Source organism: Artibeus jamaicensis, unplaced genomic scaffold (assembly GCF_021234435.1).
Source record: "Artibeus jamaicensis isolate MK-2021 breed Jamaican fruit bat unplaced genomic scaffold, CSHL_Jam_final scaffold_1019, whole genome shotgun sequence".
Classification (NCBI taxonomy): Eukaryota; Metazoa; Chordata; class Mammalia; order Chiroptera; family Phyllostomidae; genus Artibeus; species Artibeus jamaicensis.
In genome coordinates, this window is record NW_026522025.1 from 13,817,206 (window position 1) to 13,834,292 (window position 17,087).

Here is a 17,087-nt window from a genome sequence, read left to right on the forward strand (position 1 = left end):
CTAAACCATAACACCAGACTCTTCCCAGCACTATTTGCCAAATTTCTGGCAGAACGTGGCGTCTGCCGAGTGCTGACTATCTTCACATTGAGAGCGTACCCTGCCTCCCTGGCCTGTGCTCTCACAGCTCATCAGCCGTGACTTCCCTGCCACAAGCATGTATATTTTGGCAGGGCGCCCACTTCCCCTGCCAAACTGGCCTGCCTGTCTAGATTATGTCCTCAAGTGATACCAAAAGAGAGGAAGTGAGATTGAGCAGACTTCCTCTGTCCCAGAGTCACTTGGGTGTGCCTGACACCACGATGAGGACGACCACCGTGGCCCCAGCCACAGGCCTCACAGTCTGCTGGAGTGCAAAGCGGGGCTTCCCACCGACCTCGCTCCAGATGACCCACCTAACTGCAGAAAGCATTCGGGAGGCCTGGGGGGAACACGCTGACACTCACTGGTCTTCTTTTCCTTCAAATCCACTAAATTTTGTGAATTAAATACTGATGCTGAAATATCTTTGGGAGGGCAGCAAATGCTGAAGCAGATAGACATTTGCAAGACCAAAAAACGCCCTGGAGTGTAACAAGTTAACAACAACTGACTACTGATAATGTCAATGTCAGCAATAGGAAGTTTTGGGCTTAAATAAGATAGTTGATAGTCATCGGTTTTTTTCTTTGGGACAGGAACCCTGAAAAACATGTGCTGCGCTGTGTAACTGCCCCCCGCCAAACTCTCTCTCACCACCAGACCCAGACCAAACAGCTTCTGGTGCACACTTACCATTTTTTTATTGTCCTGCTTATTAATGCTGACCACAGACTCCTTGATTACAATATGAGTAATTTCAGGAAAGTAAGAAAAATTGTTCCACTCTTCCCGGATTTTGTTTTTCTCCTCATCCTTCTTGTGTTTATTTTCCAGTTTTTTCCGTTTCAGTTTATTTTTTTCCTTTTCAACAGAAACAACCTGACAACATGCAAAAAAGTGACAAGAGTTGAACTGGTTTCCTCATTTCCTACTGTCATAAGGTCAATCACAGGAAACCACTACAGGGCCTGCATCCAAGGAGGAGAAAACCAGTGTGCCTGGATTCGTGGGGGAATTGGGAGAGGTGGAACCATGGGCTTAAGATCACAGGTTTGGGTCCTATCAAGGAAGACTGGAGTCTTGTGCCTGGAGCAGACCATAAGAACTCAGTGACTAAACACTTTACATAATCCATGACATACAAGCAAACTCAGAAAGGAAAATAACTGCACACTAGATGTGTGACTACAGTCATGCCCCCTTGCTTCTGGACGTGTGTGCTTCAACACAGGCAGAGAACATGGTCTTCCCATATATGACTGGACAGAACATGGGCTTTCTTGATTTCATAACAACATTCAAGTGAAAATTTTCAACAGAAGGTGAATAATTTAGGGGTCACAGAGGTCTGCACAAGTTTAGGTACTTTGTGCAGCATGAGTCCTGCAGACTAGAGATCTGGGTTAAGATCCCACCTCTGCAAGTTACTAGTTTACCTCTTTGTACCTCCACTTCCTCATCCATGAAGAAGAGATCTTACACCTTCACAATACACTTTGAGTATCAGGTAAGTGGAGAGTACCAAAGTACTAACTACATAGCAGGCACTCAGTTAAATATTAGGCATTGTTACTTAAGCAAGAGAATGAAACAAGAGAAAATGAATCTCACCTTCAACATTATTATTTGCAATAATGATGGTGATGATGATAGCAGCTATAATAACTAATTGAACATATATTACATGCCAGGCTCTGCACTAAATGACATTCAGTTCTCTCAACAACGCTATCACATATACATTTTACTGATAAATACGTGGCTAATAGAGGTGAAGTAAGCCTCCCAAGGCCAGGTAACTATAAATAGTGAAGCTAGGATTTCAACAGGTCTATTTAGATTTAAAATCCATGCTTTGAAACCACTCTGCTCTACTGCCTCATTCAACAAACACTTCAAAAAGAAGCTTCAAATTAAAAAATCAACTACCCTTCTTCATAGGAACCAGAGGCCTAAGTTCAATTCTTGGTATAATCACTTATTAGTTATGACCCTGTATGAGTTTAACTTCTCTGTGCCTCTGTGTTCATCTATAAAATAGAGATAATGACAGCATTCCCCTGAAGGGTTTTTGTGTTTCGTTTTTGAGGAATAAATTAGTCAATACATGTAAAATGGTTTGAAATGTACTTGGTATAGTACGCACTCAGGAAATGTCTGTTATTATATTATCCCACGTTACATAAGTTATATTTCCCTATTTCCCTTTAAAACTTAATAAATGTTTATTTAGATCTACTGGTACATGGATGCAGTAAAAGAGGAATGCTACATGACCCCCACCCCAGGCAAACCCAGCCGACGGGGTGACGAGTACACACACAGAAAATTCCAATGGGACTCACGAGCACACCATGTGGCCCAGGGTGCTCTGTTCTGACCAGGCCCCTCCTGCCACTTACATTTGGTTTCTGCCTCCACTGGATTCCAAGATTTCCGGTTACCATCACTTCATAGAGAACATTCCCACTGTCATTTGGATGAAACCAGTTCATCTCGTTTTCTGATGAAATCAATAACATGGAAGTCTCAAATATTTCAGCACCATAATGTTTTGTCAAAGTTTCCAAGGTAGCCAGGTATTTCACCTTCAGGTCATGTGTGGACACGCTACTGTCACAAATGGTCTTGTTGTTAAACTCCTTTAGGAAATCCTTGAAAACATTATTTATCCGCATCCTGGTAAGAAGGTTCCTCTGTCTGATGGACTTATTCAACGTTTCTGGAATATATCGCTTGTAGCTAAGAGAAAAAAAAACAACGAATCTTTTTTTCACAAAGAGGTTAGCAGAGCACAGCTGAGAAACAAAGCTCAGCCTATGAATCGTCCTTCCGTGTGTTGCCAGGTGAGAAAGGCTCAGTTAGATGGAGCAAGCACTGAGGTGGACAACCATCAGGAGGGGGAGGTCAACAGGGACTGAAAGAGCACAGGAAAGTCCATGTGCCTCAGGTTTTATGAAATGGGAATTCCTATGATATCATCTAATTTTATGAATCACAAAGGTAGGCAGCCAAATTGACTCACCTATGTTTTTGCTGGCTAGTGCCACTGTTCCTGTGAATGTCACATAAACACACTGACACTGTGTTTCAGCATCAGTTCACAAGTGGTCAAAGGTGTCAAGAGTGATTATAGGTGAATTGTTATGTTCTAGTTATATGTCTGTTCATAATTTTTCTATAAAGATCACATGTTTTTATTAGATATGGGCAAAAGACATAAAAGCTAATTCAATACAAAAGACTTATTAGTGTTTGCTTTGGGAGATGTCCCAATAAACAACCTAAAAAATTATTACCCATCGGGGGGCTTAAGGAGAAAGTCCCTATGATTAACAGAATCTCGAACTGCTAAAACAGGAGCCAGTATTAAAGAGAATAAGAAAACCCATGAAAAAAAGAGCATTTCCGCTGGGGCCAGCCAAGTGGGAAGACCAGTGCACCCATCATTCCTAGGCCGAGACAGCACCTGACACAGGGTAATCCCTGCATTAACAGTTTCAAAAGAGTGGAAATTTTGGCATTCAGAATTTATCCCCAACAAATATTACACACACACACACACATATTTTTAGGTTAACGTAATGGAGAGGAAGATCAGAGAAGAGTTGTTAGCCTTTTGAAAAAATAAAGAAGAGGTGCCCAGAGCCAAAGCCACAGGAAAAAAGGGAGAGAGAAAGTAGCAATACAGCATGTATTTAATCAGTCCCTGCATTACTGAGGAGCAGCCCATGATCTGCTCCAGACTCTGGTCAAGGGCAAAGGAAATACAAACAGATACAAGAAGTAACCTATGAGGAGATATATGCCACCTATCAGAAATATTACAGCTACACATGTCCTCTTCACAATGAGATGGTCATTTGTGACAATCATCAACAGTTCATTGAAAAAATATTGTATTACATAGGTGCGTGGAAATTACACAGACTGAATGTTTCTTCACAAAAACTTGATCACAACAGATATTTTAAGTAAATATAATTTCCTTAAGATAACAGCTGATCATCCTTCCCACCAAAATTAACAGCTCTCTAGTGAACCCTCGTTCCGGCCAGGGATGGTAGTAGCTACCTGTAGAGATATACTGAGAAGGATTTTCAGATGGGCCCAGCACAAAAGGAAAAAGTGCAGTAACAGAAAGCAAGGCATACCATGGGCAGAAAGGGAAGGGGGGGGCATGGGGGCTACTAATTTGATTGGCATCCCCAGCCAAGAACATTCACCCTAGTATGAATTTCTGAGGTCCTTAACCAACATTTAAAATCAGGGCACAATCATAATTGTGCTACCTTTTACAGACATTCTAAAAAAATGTCTAGAGAGAGGAGGGGGTCAGCCAAAAGCTGGCAGTGATTAAACTGAGATGGGCAAGAACCTATAAAAATAACGGCATTCCCACAATCAATTCTTCAGCCAGAATAAAGGTTCACCTGATGTCCTTGGGGAGTTCTGGCAGCTGCATCTTCTTCATCATGGCATAGTGGGAGATGGCCAGGACGGCCATGCCCAGACACTCATTCTCGATGTCGTGCCCATCCTGCTCAGTCTTGGGGTCTCGAATGGGAGCCAGGCATTTGACCAAATCGTACTGTCCCTTTGGAGCAGAAGTGAGAAGAAATGAACCACCACTTAGATTTCAAGAGTCTACCCATGTTTCTGATTTTGAGAGGAAGGTTCTCCACACAGGGAGGTGCTTGCTACCCAGCAAAGAGACAAACGAGCCTGACAGTTTCTCTGACACCACAGCTCTTTCTCAAGAGCTGGGTATGGAGGGGCTCAGGGGATTTTTCTCCCCAGATTAATTCATTCATTTAACAAATAGTGAATGAACACATGCTAGGTCCTGGTGAACAGAATGAAGACATGAAGCCCCTTTAGCAGGCTTACCACATAAATGGTAAATGGTAGCATGTACCAGGCTTGGGCTGCAGCAGGGCAAGGGAAGGTGACAGCTGGCTGGAGTTTGATTGTTCACTAATTCCACAAACATGTACCAAGATATCCCTGTCTAGGAACTGGGTATATGACTGACTGAGCACCATTCCTCACCCTGCTGTATATTTAGAGAAACAGGAAGGAATCCACATTCTACCATGCATCACTACCACCTGTTAAGTTTTTTCAACATCTGCTGTTTGTTTCCAGTAGTGAAATGTATCACAAAATACACCCACTCACTGCTGGGAGGTGCCCAGTATTCCAAAAGCCAATGAAAGCTTCAAAAACAAAAATAAAACCAAAAAGCAATACCTACCACCTGCCTTGTACAGGGTAATGAAGACAATGTCAATGCCAGCTCCCTTTTATCAAACTAACCTTAGTGCTAGACACATGCTAGGTTCCTTTCATTTACTATTTCGTTTGAACTTCACAACAGACCTGTGAGGTAGATGCTAACATCAGCACCTCTACTTAACAAATAAGAAATCTAAGGCACCAAAGGTTAAATAACTTCATTCATTCATTTGGTAATTACTGAACACTTAGAACCAATTACAGGTCAGATGTTATCTTAGCTGTAGGGATACAGTAGTAAACCAAACTACATCGCTGACCTCATGGAGATTCCATTCTAAGAAGAAAGGAGAAACAAAAGGAAATATAAAACACCAGGTAGTTATCAAAAACAGAGCCAAGTAAAAACACAGCATGGCATGGAGGCCAGGGCCCTAGTGAGTGGTGGGGTGGACAGTCAGACTTACAAGTGACTCCAAGGCTGCAGTTCTTCCACACCGTGCCACGGCCACACTCAGGCTTTACCACCTAGCACACACACTACTCTGAGGACTGGGAAGCTTTAGCCTTTCTCTGGCTTAAGCAGAAGCAGACATAATGCCCGGGGGTGGTGTTCCCACGTAAGTAAGCCACTCACTTTCCCTGAAGGGACTTGGCTTTAGTGGGTTTGGATGGAGGGTTCACACCACTGCAGTTCCCCTTCTTTCCAAGACAGGACTTCTTCTCTCTCTCAGGTAAGAGAAAGACACTGACCACTTCCGTAAACTACTGAGGACCAATGACAATCACCTCTGCCAGTATCGTACAAAGAGCAGAACAGGAGCCGCAACTAATTTGCCTGGCTGTGATTTCTCTGTGAGCACCACTGTAAACCTCAAGTAACTCATTCTGGGATCTGACCTTCCAGTGCAAGACTTTACTCCTAACACATGCCACACTCTTCCTTTACACTTCCTCTCCCCACCAAGGTAAAAGTATACATCTCAGTTATGAATATACACAACTGGGAGGCTGATTTCAAAAGACCAATCTGAAAACGGTCAGTTCATTTTTTCAACAGTTTTGCCCAGGGCTGCACATTCCTGTTATATGCATGGGATGGGGAATGAAACCCACGCAGTGGGACGTCACTGTGACACACTGTGACGAGTACGAAAGTAGGTTCTAAGGAGGTAACAACACACGACACATAAGCATGTACGTGTGAGATGACTCAGATAGCCTCTAACAGTGATGGCACAGCAGGAAAAATGTGAAAAAAAAATAAAGATGCCCATGAACGAGACACTAGTTAAGTAAATGATGGTTCTCCTGTGGATTCCTCCTCGTCACACTCAGCTGCCTATCCAAAATCTCCACCTGTGTGCCTCTTGGGCATCTCCAAAAGGAGACACCCAATTCCCACCACTTCCTCTCAGCCTTCCCAGTGTCCATCAAACATTGTCCAAAACAGAAATCTCAAATCATCTTTGACTCTTCCAATTCCCTCCCCTTCCACATCCAACCGATCAGTAAAACAGTAATTTTACCTCCAAAAGTAAGCAGAGAGCCATCCATTTTTCTCTAACTCCACTTTTACGCACTAACGCCAAACCAGCCTGTTCTCTCACCTGGACCAATGACAGCACCTTCTCAGCTGAAGTGTACTCTTGGCTGCAGCAAGAGTACAGTCTACTTTTTTCCAGTCTACTTTTATACATCAAGAAGAATCACCCTTGACTTCCAACGTAAATCAGATCAAACCCTCCAAACAGCTTTCACTGCACTTAGCGTGCGTGAATACATGACCCCTTGCCAGTTCAAACAAGGTTCTGTGTCATCTGCCCTGGTCTGCCTCGCCTGTCTCATTCCCATCACCCTCCTGACTGTCCTCTCAGGACTTACTTACCTCGGGGCCTTCCCACATCCTGTCCCCTCCGTATTAGGTGTTTTCAACAGGGGACATTTTGCCCCTGAAGGGATACTCTGCCCTGAGAGGATATCTGGTAATATCTAGAGACATTTTTGGTTGTCAGGACTGGGAGGACAGTGCTACTGCGTCTCATCTCACAAGTGGAGGCCCACAGTGTGTGTAAATACCCCACATGAGAGAGTGCGCTCCCTCTCAACGAAAAATTATCCAACCTAAAAGGTCAGTAGTGCTGCTGTTAAAAGCTCTGCTCTACACAGAAGAAATTCTTTCCCCATTCCTCCCTCAGAATCGCTGACTCCTTTTATTCTTTAGAGAGGCCTTTTCTAGTCAAACAACTTCAAGTCAGGTCTCCCCACACATACCCCTCCCCATATTCTCTGTCACAAAGCCTTTCTCCTTCATAGCACTTCCCACAACTTCCTATGTAGACCTGTGTATTTTTATTTGCAGGCTGGTTTTCTGTTTGCCCACTCTGACTGTGCATCTGACGCTTGCAGAGACCGTGTCTGTCTTGTTCACAGTACCTGCAGCAAAGAGTACATGCATACTTAGGAAGTATTTGCTGAATAAGCAGATTATTATGAAGTCATTAAAATAACAAAGACCTATATTTTAAATTGGCATTTGAAGGACCAATGATAAGATGAATAAAAAAGCAATTTATAAAATGATGTGAACAATAAGATGTTTCCAAAAACTACATAGTGCATAATATGCATCTATGCGTATTTCTGGTGAAATCAGAAAACATATACACAAAAATGCTGTGTGTGTATGTGTGTGCAATATCTCAGGGTAATGTGATTTCAATGACTCCAACTGCTCTTCTGGCTTTTTTGCAGTGCTTAATCTTTCTATCACCACTGTGACTCAGAGTGGCCATCTCTTCATTAGCCCCATGGAACTACACCTTCCCTTGCTTACAGCTCCCCTCTGCTCTCTCCATGGAAGGCTGAAGATGAGAAGTAAAATGGTAGGAGGTGAAGGGGAAAAGAAGGGGATGGGGAAGTGAAGCCTGGAAAACCCACAGTGGGATGGATAAACAGTCCCCTGGAACAGCGTTCCTCATCCTCACTTGGGGCAAGTCCATGGGTGGCAAGAACTGCCCACAAAAGAGACCATAGAGCATCCTAGCTACCACCAAGTCCAGCTGCACCAGGAAATCTGAACCCTACAATGAATGCCTCATCCATTCCATGAACGCCAGGACCTCCTGGCCCCAAACTTCTTACCTGAGCAAACAGATATTCCAGAGAGCTGGCGTCAAGGAGAGGGGTTGCATCAGGAACTTTTTTTTTCTCATAGCCATTTTTCTGCTTCTTTGGAGAATGTCGCCATACCGACTGTTCATTATCATTGGTCCCGTGCCAGTTGGTAAAATAAAACCTGGAACCCAGAAAAATATGTCAATTGTGGGAACAATGACCTTCAAATGTGTGGGAGAAGTGTCCCGGTTCAACCTGGAGTTATCAGTGCCAGGGGCTAACCTTCCCTGAGACACTAAGAGACAGACCTTTCACCTGTAGTACTTCTTTGCTTACAAGGTCATTCTCTTTTCAGTCTTAAAACACTCAGTGCAAAGCGCCCTGCCAGAACCCCGTCTATGACTCAGAAAGATAAAGTGACTTCTTTCAGATCACAAAGACAGCTCCTGTAACTTCTCACTGTGTCTTCCTAAATAGGAAACATTGCTGACTGAAGTAGATGCCAGCCCAGCAACTCCCTCTGCCTTTAATAATGCCATCCTGCCTTGAATCCAATAAATTTCATTCACATTTTTAACATTTCTGAAATCTTTGAGGATTTATTTTTTTAAAGTATATTTTAAAAATTGCCTCCAGAAGTCACCCCCCCCCATTATTAGTTCATGTCCACAGGTTGTACATACAAGTACTTTGGCTTCTCTATTTCCTATATTACTAACCACCCCATCTATTTTGTACCTACTAGGTGCTTAATCCCTGCACCTTTTCTCCCATTCTCCTCCTTCTTCCAGCTAATAACCCTCCATGTGATCTCCATATCTATGATTCTGTTCCTGTTCGAGTAGTTTACTTAGTTTGTTTTTTAGATTTTGTTGATAGTTGTGAGTTTGTTGTCATTTTACTATTCAGTTTTGATCTTTTTCTTAAGTGAGTCCCTTTAACATTTCATGGAATAATGGCTTGGTGACGATGAACTCCTTTAGCTTTACCTTGTCTGGGAAGCACTTTATCTGCCCTTCCATTCTAAATGAGAGCTTTGCTGGCTAGAGCAATCTTGGGTGTAGGTCCTTGCTTTTCATGACTTGGAATTACTTCTTACCAGTCCCTTCTTTCCTCCAAGGTTTAAGAAATCAGCCGACAATTCTATGGGAACATCTTTGTTGATAACTCTCTGCCTTTTCTCTTGCTGCTTTTAAGACTCTCTCTTTATCTTTAACTTGGCATTTTAATATTGATGTGTCTTGGTGTGGTCTTCTTTGGGTCTAACTACTTTGGGACTCTCCATGCTCCTTGAATTTGTATATGTCTATTTTCTTTGCAAAATTAGGGAAGTTTTCTTTAACTATTTTTTCAAATAAGTCTTCAATTTCTTGCTCTTCCTCTTTTCTTTCTGGCATCCCTATGATTTGGAGGTTGGCACTTTTGGAAATGTCCCAGAGTCATCTTATTGTCTCCTTGTTTTTTTGAATTCTTGTTTCTTCTGTTCTGGTTGACTGTTTATTTCCTCCTTCTGGTCCAAATCGTTGATTTAAACCCCAGCTTCCTTTTCTTCACTGTTGGTGTCCCTGTAGATTTTTCTTTGTTTCACTTAGTGTAGCCTTCATTTCTTCGATCATGTGTTTGCCATACTCAGTGAGTTCTCTGAGCATCCTGATCACCAGTGTTTTGAACTCTGCATCTGACGGGCTGGCTATCTCTGTTTTGCTTAGTTCTTTTTCCAGGGTTTTGTTTTGTTCTGTTCTTTCATTGAGGCAGAACTGCTTGGACTCCCTATCTTGGTGTACCTGTTATGTTGTGAGGGGTGGAGCCTTAGGTTTTCATCAGGGTGGGCAACCCACTTCACTGCTTTGTGGCTGTTGGGGCTGGAGGGGTCGGAGAGGTAACAATGCCCCTGCCTGGCTTCTGGAGGCTTGCCTGGAACTTGATCCATTTCCAGTCACTTTACCCACTTCCCATATGCTACTGGCACCCTTCTGGCTGTCGCCCTGGTGGTGATTCCCAGAATGGGTGTGTTTGCGTATGTTCTAAGACTTTGTGGGCCCTTTAAATGAACTCTCTTGACAAACCAGCAATTTCTTCCATTGTCTCAACCACCACTGGTTTTCACAGCCAGAAGTAATAAGGCTTTATCTTCCCAGTGCTAAAACCCCGAGTTGCACAGTATGGCCTGCAGCTGGGATCATTCACTCCCAAGGTATCCCTCCATATTTTTATCCACCACACGTGCATGTGGGACCACCCATTCCACCACCCCTGCTGCTGCTCCATGCCGCACCATGTCCTCTCCACCCCGACTCCCCTTCTATGCCCCTCCTACCTATCTGGATAAATCTGGCTACTTTAAATTCTAGGTTGTTGGACTTCTGTACAGTTAATTTCCTGGCACTTCTGGGTATTTTTTGAGTTTAGTTGTGATCCTTCTTGTGGTTGTGCGAGGAAGCACAGCACGTCTACCTACACCTCCATCCTGACCGGCATGTTTCTGAAATCTGTAGTCTCATCATGCAGCCAAGATGTGTAGTTAATATGGCAGTGTTTCCTATTTCTCATATTGCTGTTATTAAATTGATGGTTTATCTTGTAATAAGTAGAGTTTTAAAACAGGAGAAATAAGTGAACACTACTACAAGTACTAGCATGTAATGTTGTAATTAAATTAAAAAGCACTATATGGTACTTAACCCTTACATCAACTATAGAAGGGAGATTTCATTGTTTCTAATTTACAGATGAGGAAAACTGAGGTTCCCAAAGGCTAGGTGACCTAAGACTACAAGACTGCTCACATAACTGCCACTTTGCGCTGCCACCTGTGAGAGAAACACGGGGAGTTCTGGAAGGTGTGAAAGGCCTGATCACCCTGGCTCATGCTAGGCTGATCAAGACCATCTCTAGGCTACAGACTCAGCTGGTGCCTGGGTCTCTCTCCCTTGACATGCTCATGAAAAACAACCATGGTATATAGAGACGATAAATAAAACTGCCTCCTCAAAAAGAGCTGCCATTAACCTAGAACACATGTCACTGACCTTCATTTGTATAGCCTAGCATATGCCAGGCCCTGTGATACAAAGGGTTCTCAGGCTCAGGGCCTGCCCGTGGTGAGGTCCCCTGTCCATGCAGCCACAGGGCAACCAGTCAACTCCAACAGCAACAATAAAATAACATATAAAAGGGCACCTCTCATAAATAGGACTACAGCATGACTTTCATGGACCCCATACAGTTTTCCCTTCCTTCACACAAAAATATTAAGTTATATTTTACCTGTGTCAGTATAAATATGAAATAATCCTTGCTGGATTATAGTAACATTTTACTGATTTTAAATGAAATTAAAACACTTTTGTGGGTCCCTAATAATATCATGAGCCCTAGGCACTGTGCATAATAGATAACGCGTCCCTAGATATCGGATAAGGTGCCAAAGGGACACCAAGGGGGGAGAAGCTGGCCTCTCCTGCCAAGGAATGTGGCAGGAAGGGGAAAAAGGGCTGGGGAAGCAACTGGGACAGAATAAATAAATGCCAGGCTGTACAGCCTTGACCATATACAGCAGGCAGAGGGAAGAACACAAGGCAAGCTAATGTGAGGCAGGACCTCCCTGGAAGACAGCCCCATGGAAGAAATGACAGAGGCCAAGAGACAAGCACATGCTATGGCAACAGTGCTGTGAGCTCTGTGGGGGTAGAGGCCTCACTTGTCTCATTCGCCACGGAATCCCTAGTTTCTGGCAGATAACAAGTGCTAAATACATGCTTGCTGGATTAGTTAACAACAAATGAATGAACTAATTAAGGGAGTAGAAATTAACATGGAGAGGAAAAGAATAGATAAGAAAGTTACTTGAAAAAGACAATCAGCCCCAACCAAGTGGCTCAGTATGTTGGAGCATCATCCCACACACTAAGAGACTGCAGGTTCGATCCCTGGTCAGGGCTTGTATGAGAGGCAATTGACATGATAGATGTTTCTCTCCCTCCCTCCCTTCCTCTCTCTCTAAAATCAATGAACATATCTGCAGATGAGGATTAAAAAAGTAAACTCAACATTTTTAAACTGCTAGTGACTCTACACATGTAACTTTTTTAAGTGACTGTGGGCTTTGGTGTCTCTTACTTGCACACACAAAGTACTGCATATCCCCCAAGCCCACATGCTCTATAACCCACAGTGGCAATATTGTCCCTAACCTGCCTACATGGCACGGGACCAGGTGCCTATAACAGAAGCCTGTATCTATCAGCAATAAAAAGGCTGGCAATCATGCTTCCCCTGGTCAGGGAGCCTGCTCTTCAAAGGCAGAGCGGAGCACAGGCTCAGAAGACTCGGCTGCGATCTGTTCTCCAGGGCAGGCAGAAAGTAACAGGTGAACCAGCTCTACCAGCTGAGAAGACACAGGAAACTCTGACACTGGCGCAGAAGAAAAATGGACAAATACATGGCCAACTCCTTTGACCGCTGAGGAAAATCCAAAATGGAGCGTTCTGGTCATTCACACAGTAACTAGAGAAATACAAGAAGTTCAGCACAGAAAGCAATAGGTACAAGAGTCTAAACAGGATGACGAAGATAGTAGCTAAGAGCTCTTGCATGCTCACCATGGGCCCAGCACTCCATTGTACAAAAGTTCAAAGTAGGGCTCTGACAGATTGGCAGGCAGGACAGGCATATTCTGTTTGATAGTGCATGAAGATACAGATGAGAGAATGAGAATTACATACCATATGCATAAACTGTGCTAGCACGATTATGTCCAAGTACCTAACACAAAGGGAAAAAGGACTTCAAGCATGGAGAAATTACTCGGAAGAGAAGCAGTGAAGACAGATTTTCCCTGAACCAGTTCAGGCCCTGGTCCTCTTCTTCTCCATGCCACTGGGTCTCTATGAGAAGCAGTCCTTGTACCTGCTAGAGCCAAGGGCCCAACACATCCCCTCTGGGCAGAATGCAACCTTCAATCCGTCTGACAAGGACATTCTTCAAGGCTGCTGCCTCAGCCCTGCAGGACCAGCTTTGGCTGGGAAGTCTTTTGGCAAGATGTTCAGACAGTGTAAGGACAATGAGATCAAAGATGACATGCAGCTTCCCCACCTCACTTAAGGCCAGAGGGAGCCTAAAACAAGGCTGGATCTCTAGAAACTGCTTACAGTCAAAGGCTGACAGCTTTCCATATAATAAGGTAACAAAACCAAAAATACAAAACAAAAAGTTAAAACAGTGACAGCCAAAATCAACATCTTCCTAATTTTGGCCTAGTAAGACAAAACTGGAATTACACTGAAGACAGAAATTCCACATCCTTTTGAAAATTAACTATGAAGGTGGTCATCGAACTTGGGCCAAATACTAATCCTAACATTATAACATGCTAATGGGAAAAATAAAGAATAACATAAATAAATGTAGTATGGTAGCTCCTAGATTCCTTTTCAGATGACATGAAAGAATAATGCAGGAAGGAAGGAGGAAGAGAAAGACAGCTAGACCTATCAGAGACATGCCTTCCTTGCAAATTGTTGAGGAAATTATATTACAGATGACTGTATATTCTAAGCTTATGTAGAGATGTTTTATACAGCAAATGCAGTTCAGGTTTCCAGAGAACTTTACTAATGGATAAAGAAATTCATTTAGAAAAAAAATGTCTTAAAAAGAAATAAAGAATATTCTTGTCTTAATTAAAATATATTATAAAACAGTAACTATCAAAATCATCAAAAAACAGAAAACTATAATTGAAGTACAAGATTATTTCCCAAAATAGAACTGAGAGTCCACTGAAATATTCACTAACATTTATTTTCGTATTACACCTTCTTTAGTGGTGAGATTATGAGGTTTCAAATTTTTTGTAGTTGTTGTAATGCAAATATTTTAGCTTAGGGTGGGATCTTTTTTTCCCCAAGTTCAAAGAGCCTGTGGTAACAAAGCAATATCCTGTTGAAGAGCAATGTCAGGTACAAAGTCAAGGTGCCAAAAATGAAACAGCAGTGTACTTCCTGGCAGCTAACAGATTGGGGAGCAGGCAAAAACAACTTTTAATAGTGAGACATTCACACGAGCAATATAAACAAATGCCTCCAAGAGGGCTCTGTGCTAACAGATGACCCGCTAGTTGTAGGACCTTTGGGAGGTTCACTTCAGTTTCCCCCTGAAAAGTTGGAAGAGTTGAATTAGGTCAACTCAGGTCTCTTCCAAGTCCCAATTTTGCCATTCTAGATTTCAAGCCAAGAGATGAAACCTAGAGGGCAACAACTAGAACTCAAGGACATGCCCCCTTCCTCCTAGAGCTGCAAGTACATGTTTAAATGCTGGATCAACATAGCCAGCCCCAAAATGCAAGACTACACTTTGAAAAACAAATCCAAATATAGTCAGAAGGTTCAGCTGGGTAAGGTGAATGTTTCCCTAAATCTGGGGCATGAAATCTCACATGGCATACCTCTCTCCTCATACAGTGAAGCCTAGGGTGAGTACGGAAAAAAGAGAAAAGTCAGCCATAGGATGACTATCAAAAAAAAGTAAACCTGGTTCAGCTTCCACTGAGAACAACAAACAGGCCCTTCTAGAATGGTAACAACTTTACTGACTCCCCAAAGGAGACAGCAGCTAAGATACTGTGGAGAACCTCTTTGATCCTCAAGGGCTTTTCTGGCCTGTCCCTGAGTTTCATCAGCATCTGAGCTAATCTACTGATTTAACCACATCTATGTTAGTTAAGATCCTTTTCAACGAGTATCCACCCTATTTATAAGCTCTTTTGCTAAATACACTTTAACTTGAGCTTAACTACTATCTGACAACCACACTCTCAATTCTAGGTAGAGAACAAATATGCTTATAAACTAGAGACTTCTGCCATGAAGCACTAACTGCCTATGCCCGCCTGGGAGACTACGTGCAGTTAATAAGGTCAACGATATGGGAGAAAAGGCAAGCACCCATCAGAAGAAAACTCAGCCCACTAGACAAAAATCCCCAGCAAGTGGATCCAAACATCCCCACCCCCGAGAGCAAGGCCAACCTAGAATTTCCAGAATACCACTTCAAGCAGTGTTTCTCAAGTTCTTTAGCAGCAACTTTTATTAAGAAATATATTTTATCCCACAATGGCCTAGTACCTACATATGTATTATATATCTCTAACAAAAGTTTCCAAAAACAACATTCTCAGGATATGTATATATACTGACATTATCTATTCTTGCCTATTTCTTTGAAAAAAAATTCTGGTCACAACTCACTAAATTAAATTCATAACCATGACTCACCATTTGAAAAACTCTGCTACATGCCACTGATCCTATTCAAACTATCCTCTGCATCATAATGACTTCTATTCTGTGGCAGAGGAAGGTGATCAAATTATCATGAATTGTATTCCAAATACTGAAGAGGTTGTTTCTCATACCAAGCAAATAAAAAGCTTACACATTACAAAAATGATTATAGTTTCTTGGTAAGTGACTCAGGGCTCCAGGCTAACTGCCGCCCCTCCCTGCATGAGAAAGCCAGGCAGGCACACATACCTCATCCGGTAATGGAGCCGGAGCGATGTCTTGTCATCGACAGCGATGGTGTGATTTGGAGCATACCAGAGCTTGGTGTTCTCGTCATACAGGGCAAAGAGGTTATGACACAGAGGAGAGATACCTGGGGAAAAGTAAAGAACATATCAAAAAACTGAAGACAGATACATTTAGCTATCTGTTTACAACATATGACATATGCAAAGATAGAAAGTTCTCTTATTCAAATAGAATCTAGGTCACACTCATATCCTCTTAGGGCAAATAAGACTTCCAACCATGTTCAATCAAGCAGTTTTAATCATAATATTTAATAAGTATGGCTCCCCAAGAATATGCACTATAGCCCCTGGAAAACCATTAAAAACATTTTAAAACCGATGTCTCGTGATATTTCTCACTAGCGTGTCTATGACACCATCTTACCAAATCCTGCCTTCCAAAAGGCCCCCTAACAGGTTCCCAGACCCTGCCTGATGCTCACCTTGCTAATAACAGTCAGAAACATGCTTAGAGTTTGAGAAGTCCTCAATTTGTGTCCAACAGAAAAAGTTTCAAGAATCCTAACATACTGTGATTATACATTAAACATGCAAAGCTGTTCCTGGCAGTAGCACATGAAATTATGTGCTGGAATAAATAACCAAAGTGATTTTTGTCAGTGATTAAAATTTATTACCAACCAACAAGGAGGTATGTGCTTAACAAAGGTGGTCCAATAAGCTCCTGTGCTGCCCCCTCCCACCCCCACCAACTGCTTCCTTCAGTACAAGAAGGACAGAAAAGATAAGGGAGATTATGAAACCAGAAGCATACCCTTTCACTCACTTCTGAGCCCCTTAATCTAAAAGCAGGTGAGGAAGGGAGGAAAATGATTACAAAAAATCACCAATGACTGATATTTTCAGGGTGACCAGGCCTCAAACTGAGGTACAGTAAATTTAACCAAAAATGCAGGAACTGGTCATTGTTTCCCAAATCAGACACCTGAAGTGAGACAGACAACGATGGGGACTCTTGCAAGCCCTGCCTACCTAGCAGGGACTCTCTCCAATGAGCACGATGAGTTAAGAAGTTGAAACCAAGGGGCAGGTGGGATCAGGGGAGGGAGGTAGGGAT

At 42.7% G+C, this 17,087-nt stretch overlaps 1 protein-coding gene across 1 annotated transcript in view; it reads right to left on the bottom strand.

Annotated features, from left to right (window-relative positions):
* Nucleotides 1-17,087, bottom strand: part of JAK1 (Janus kinase 1) — a 121,777-nt gene that overhangs the window by 31,934 nt on the left and 72,756 nt on the right. The window contains exons 4-8 of the mRNA XM_037136240.2: nucleotides 15,969-16,092; nucleotides 8,464-8,617; nucleotides 4,515-4,678; nucleotides 2,484-2,823; nucleotides 775-960 (exon numbers count right to left, since the gene is read on the bottom strand). Of these exons, the coding sequence (XP_036992135.2) occupies nucleotides 775-960; nucleotides 2,484-2,823; nucleotides 4,515-4,678; nucleotides 8,464-8,617; nucleotides 15,969-16,092 (968 nt within the window). The remainder of the gene's footprint in view (nucleotides 1-774; nucleotides 961-2,483; nucleotides 2,824-4,514; nucleotides 4,679-8,463; nucleotides 8,618-15,968; nucleotides 16,093-17,087) is intronic.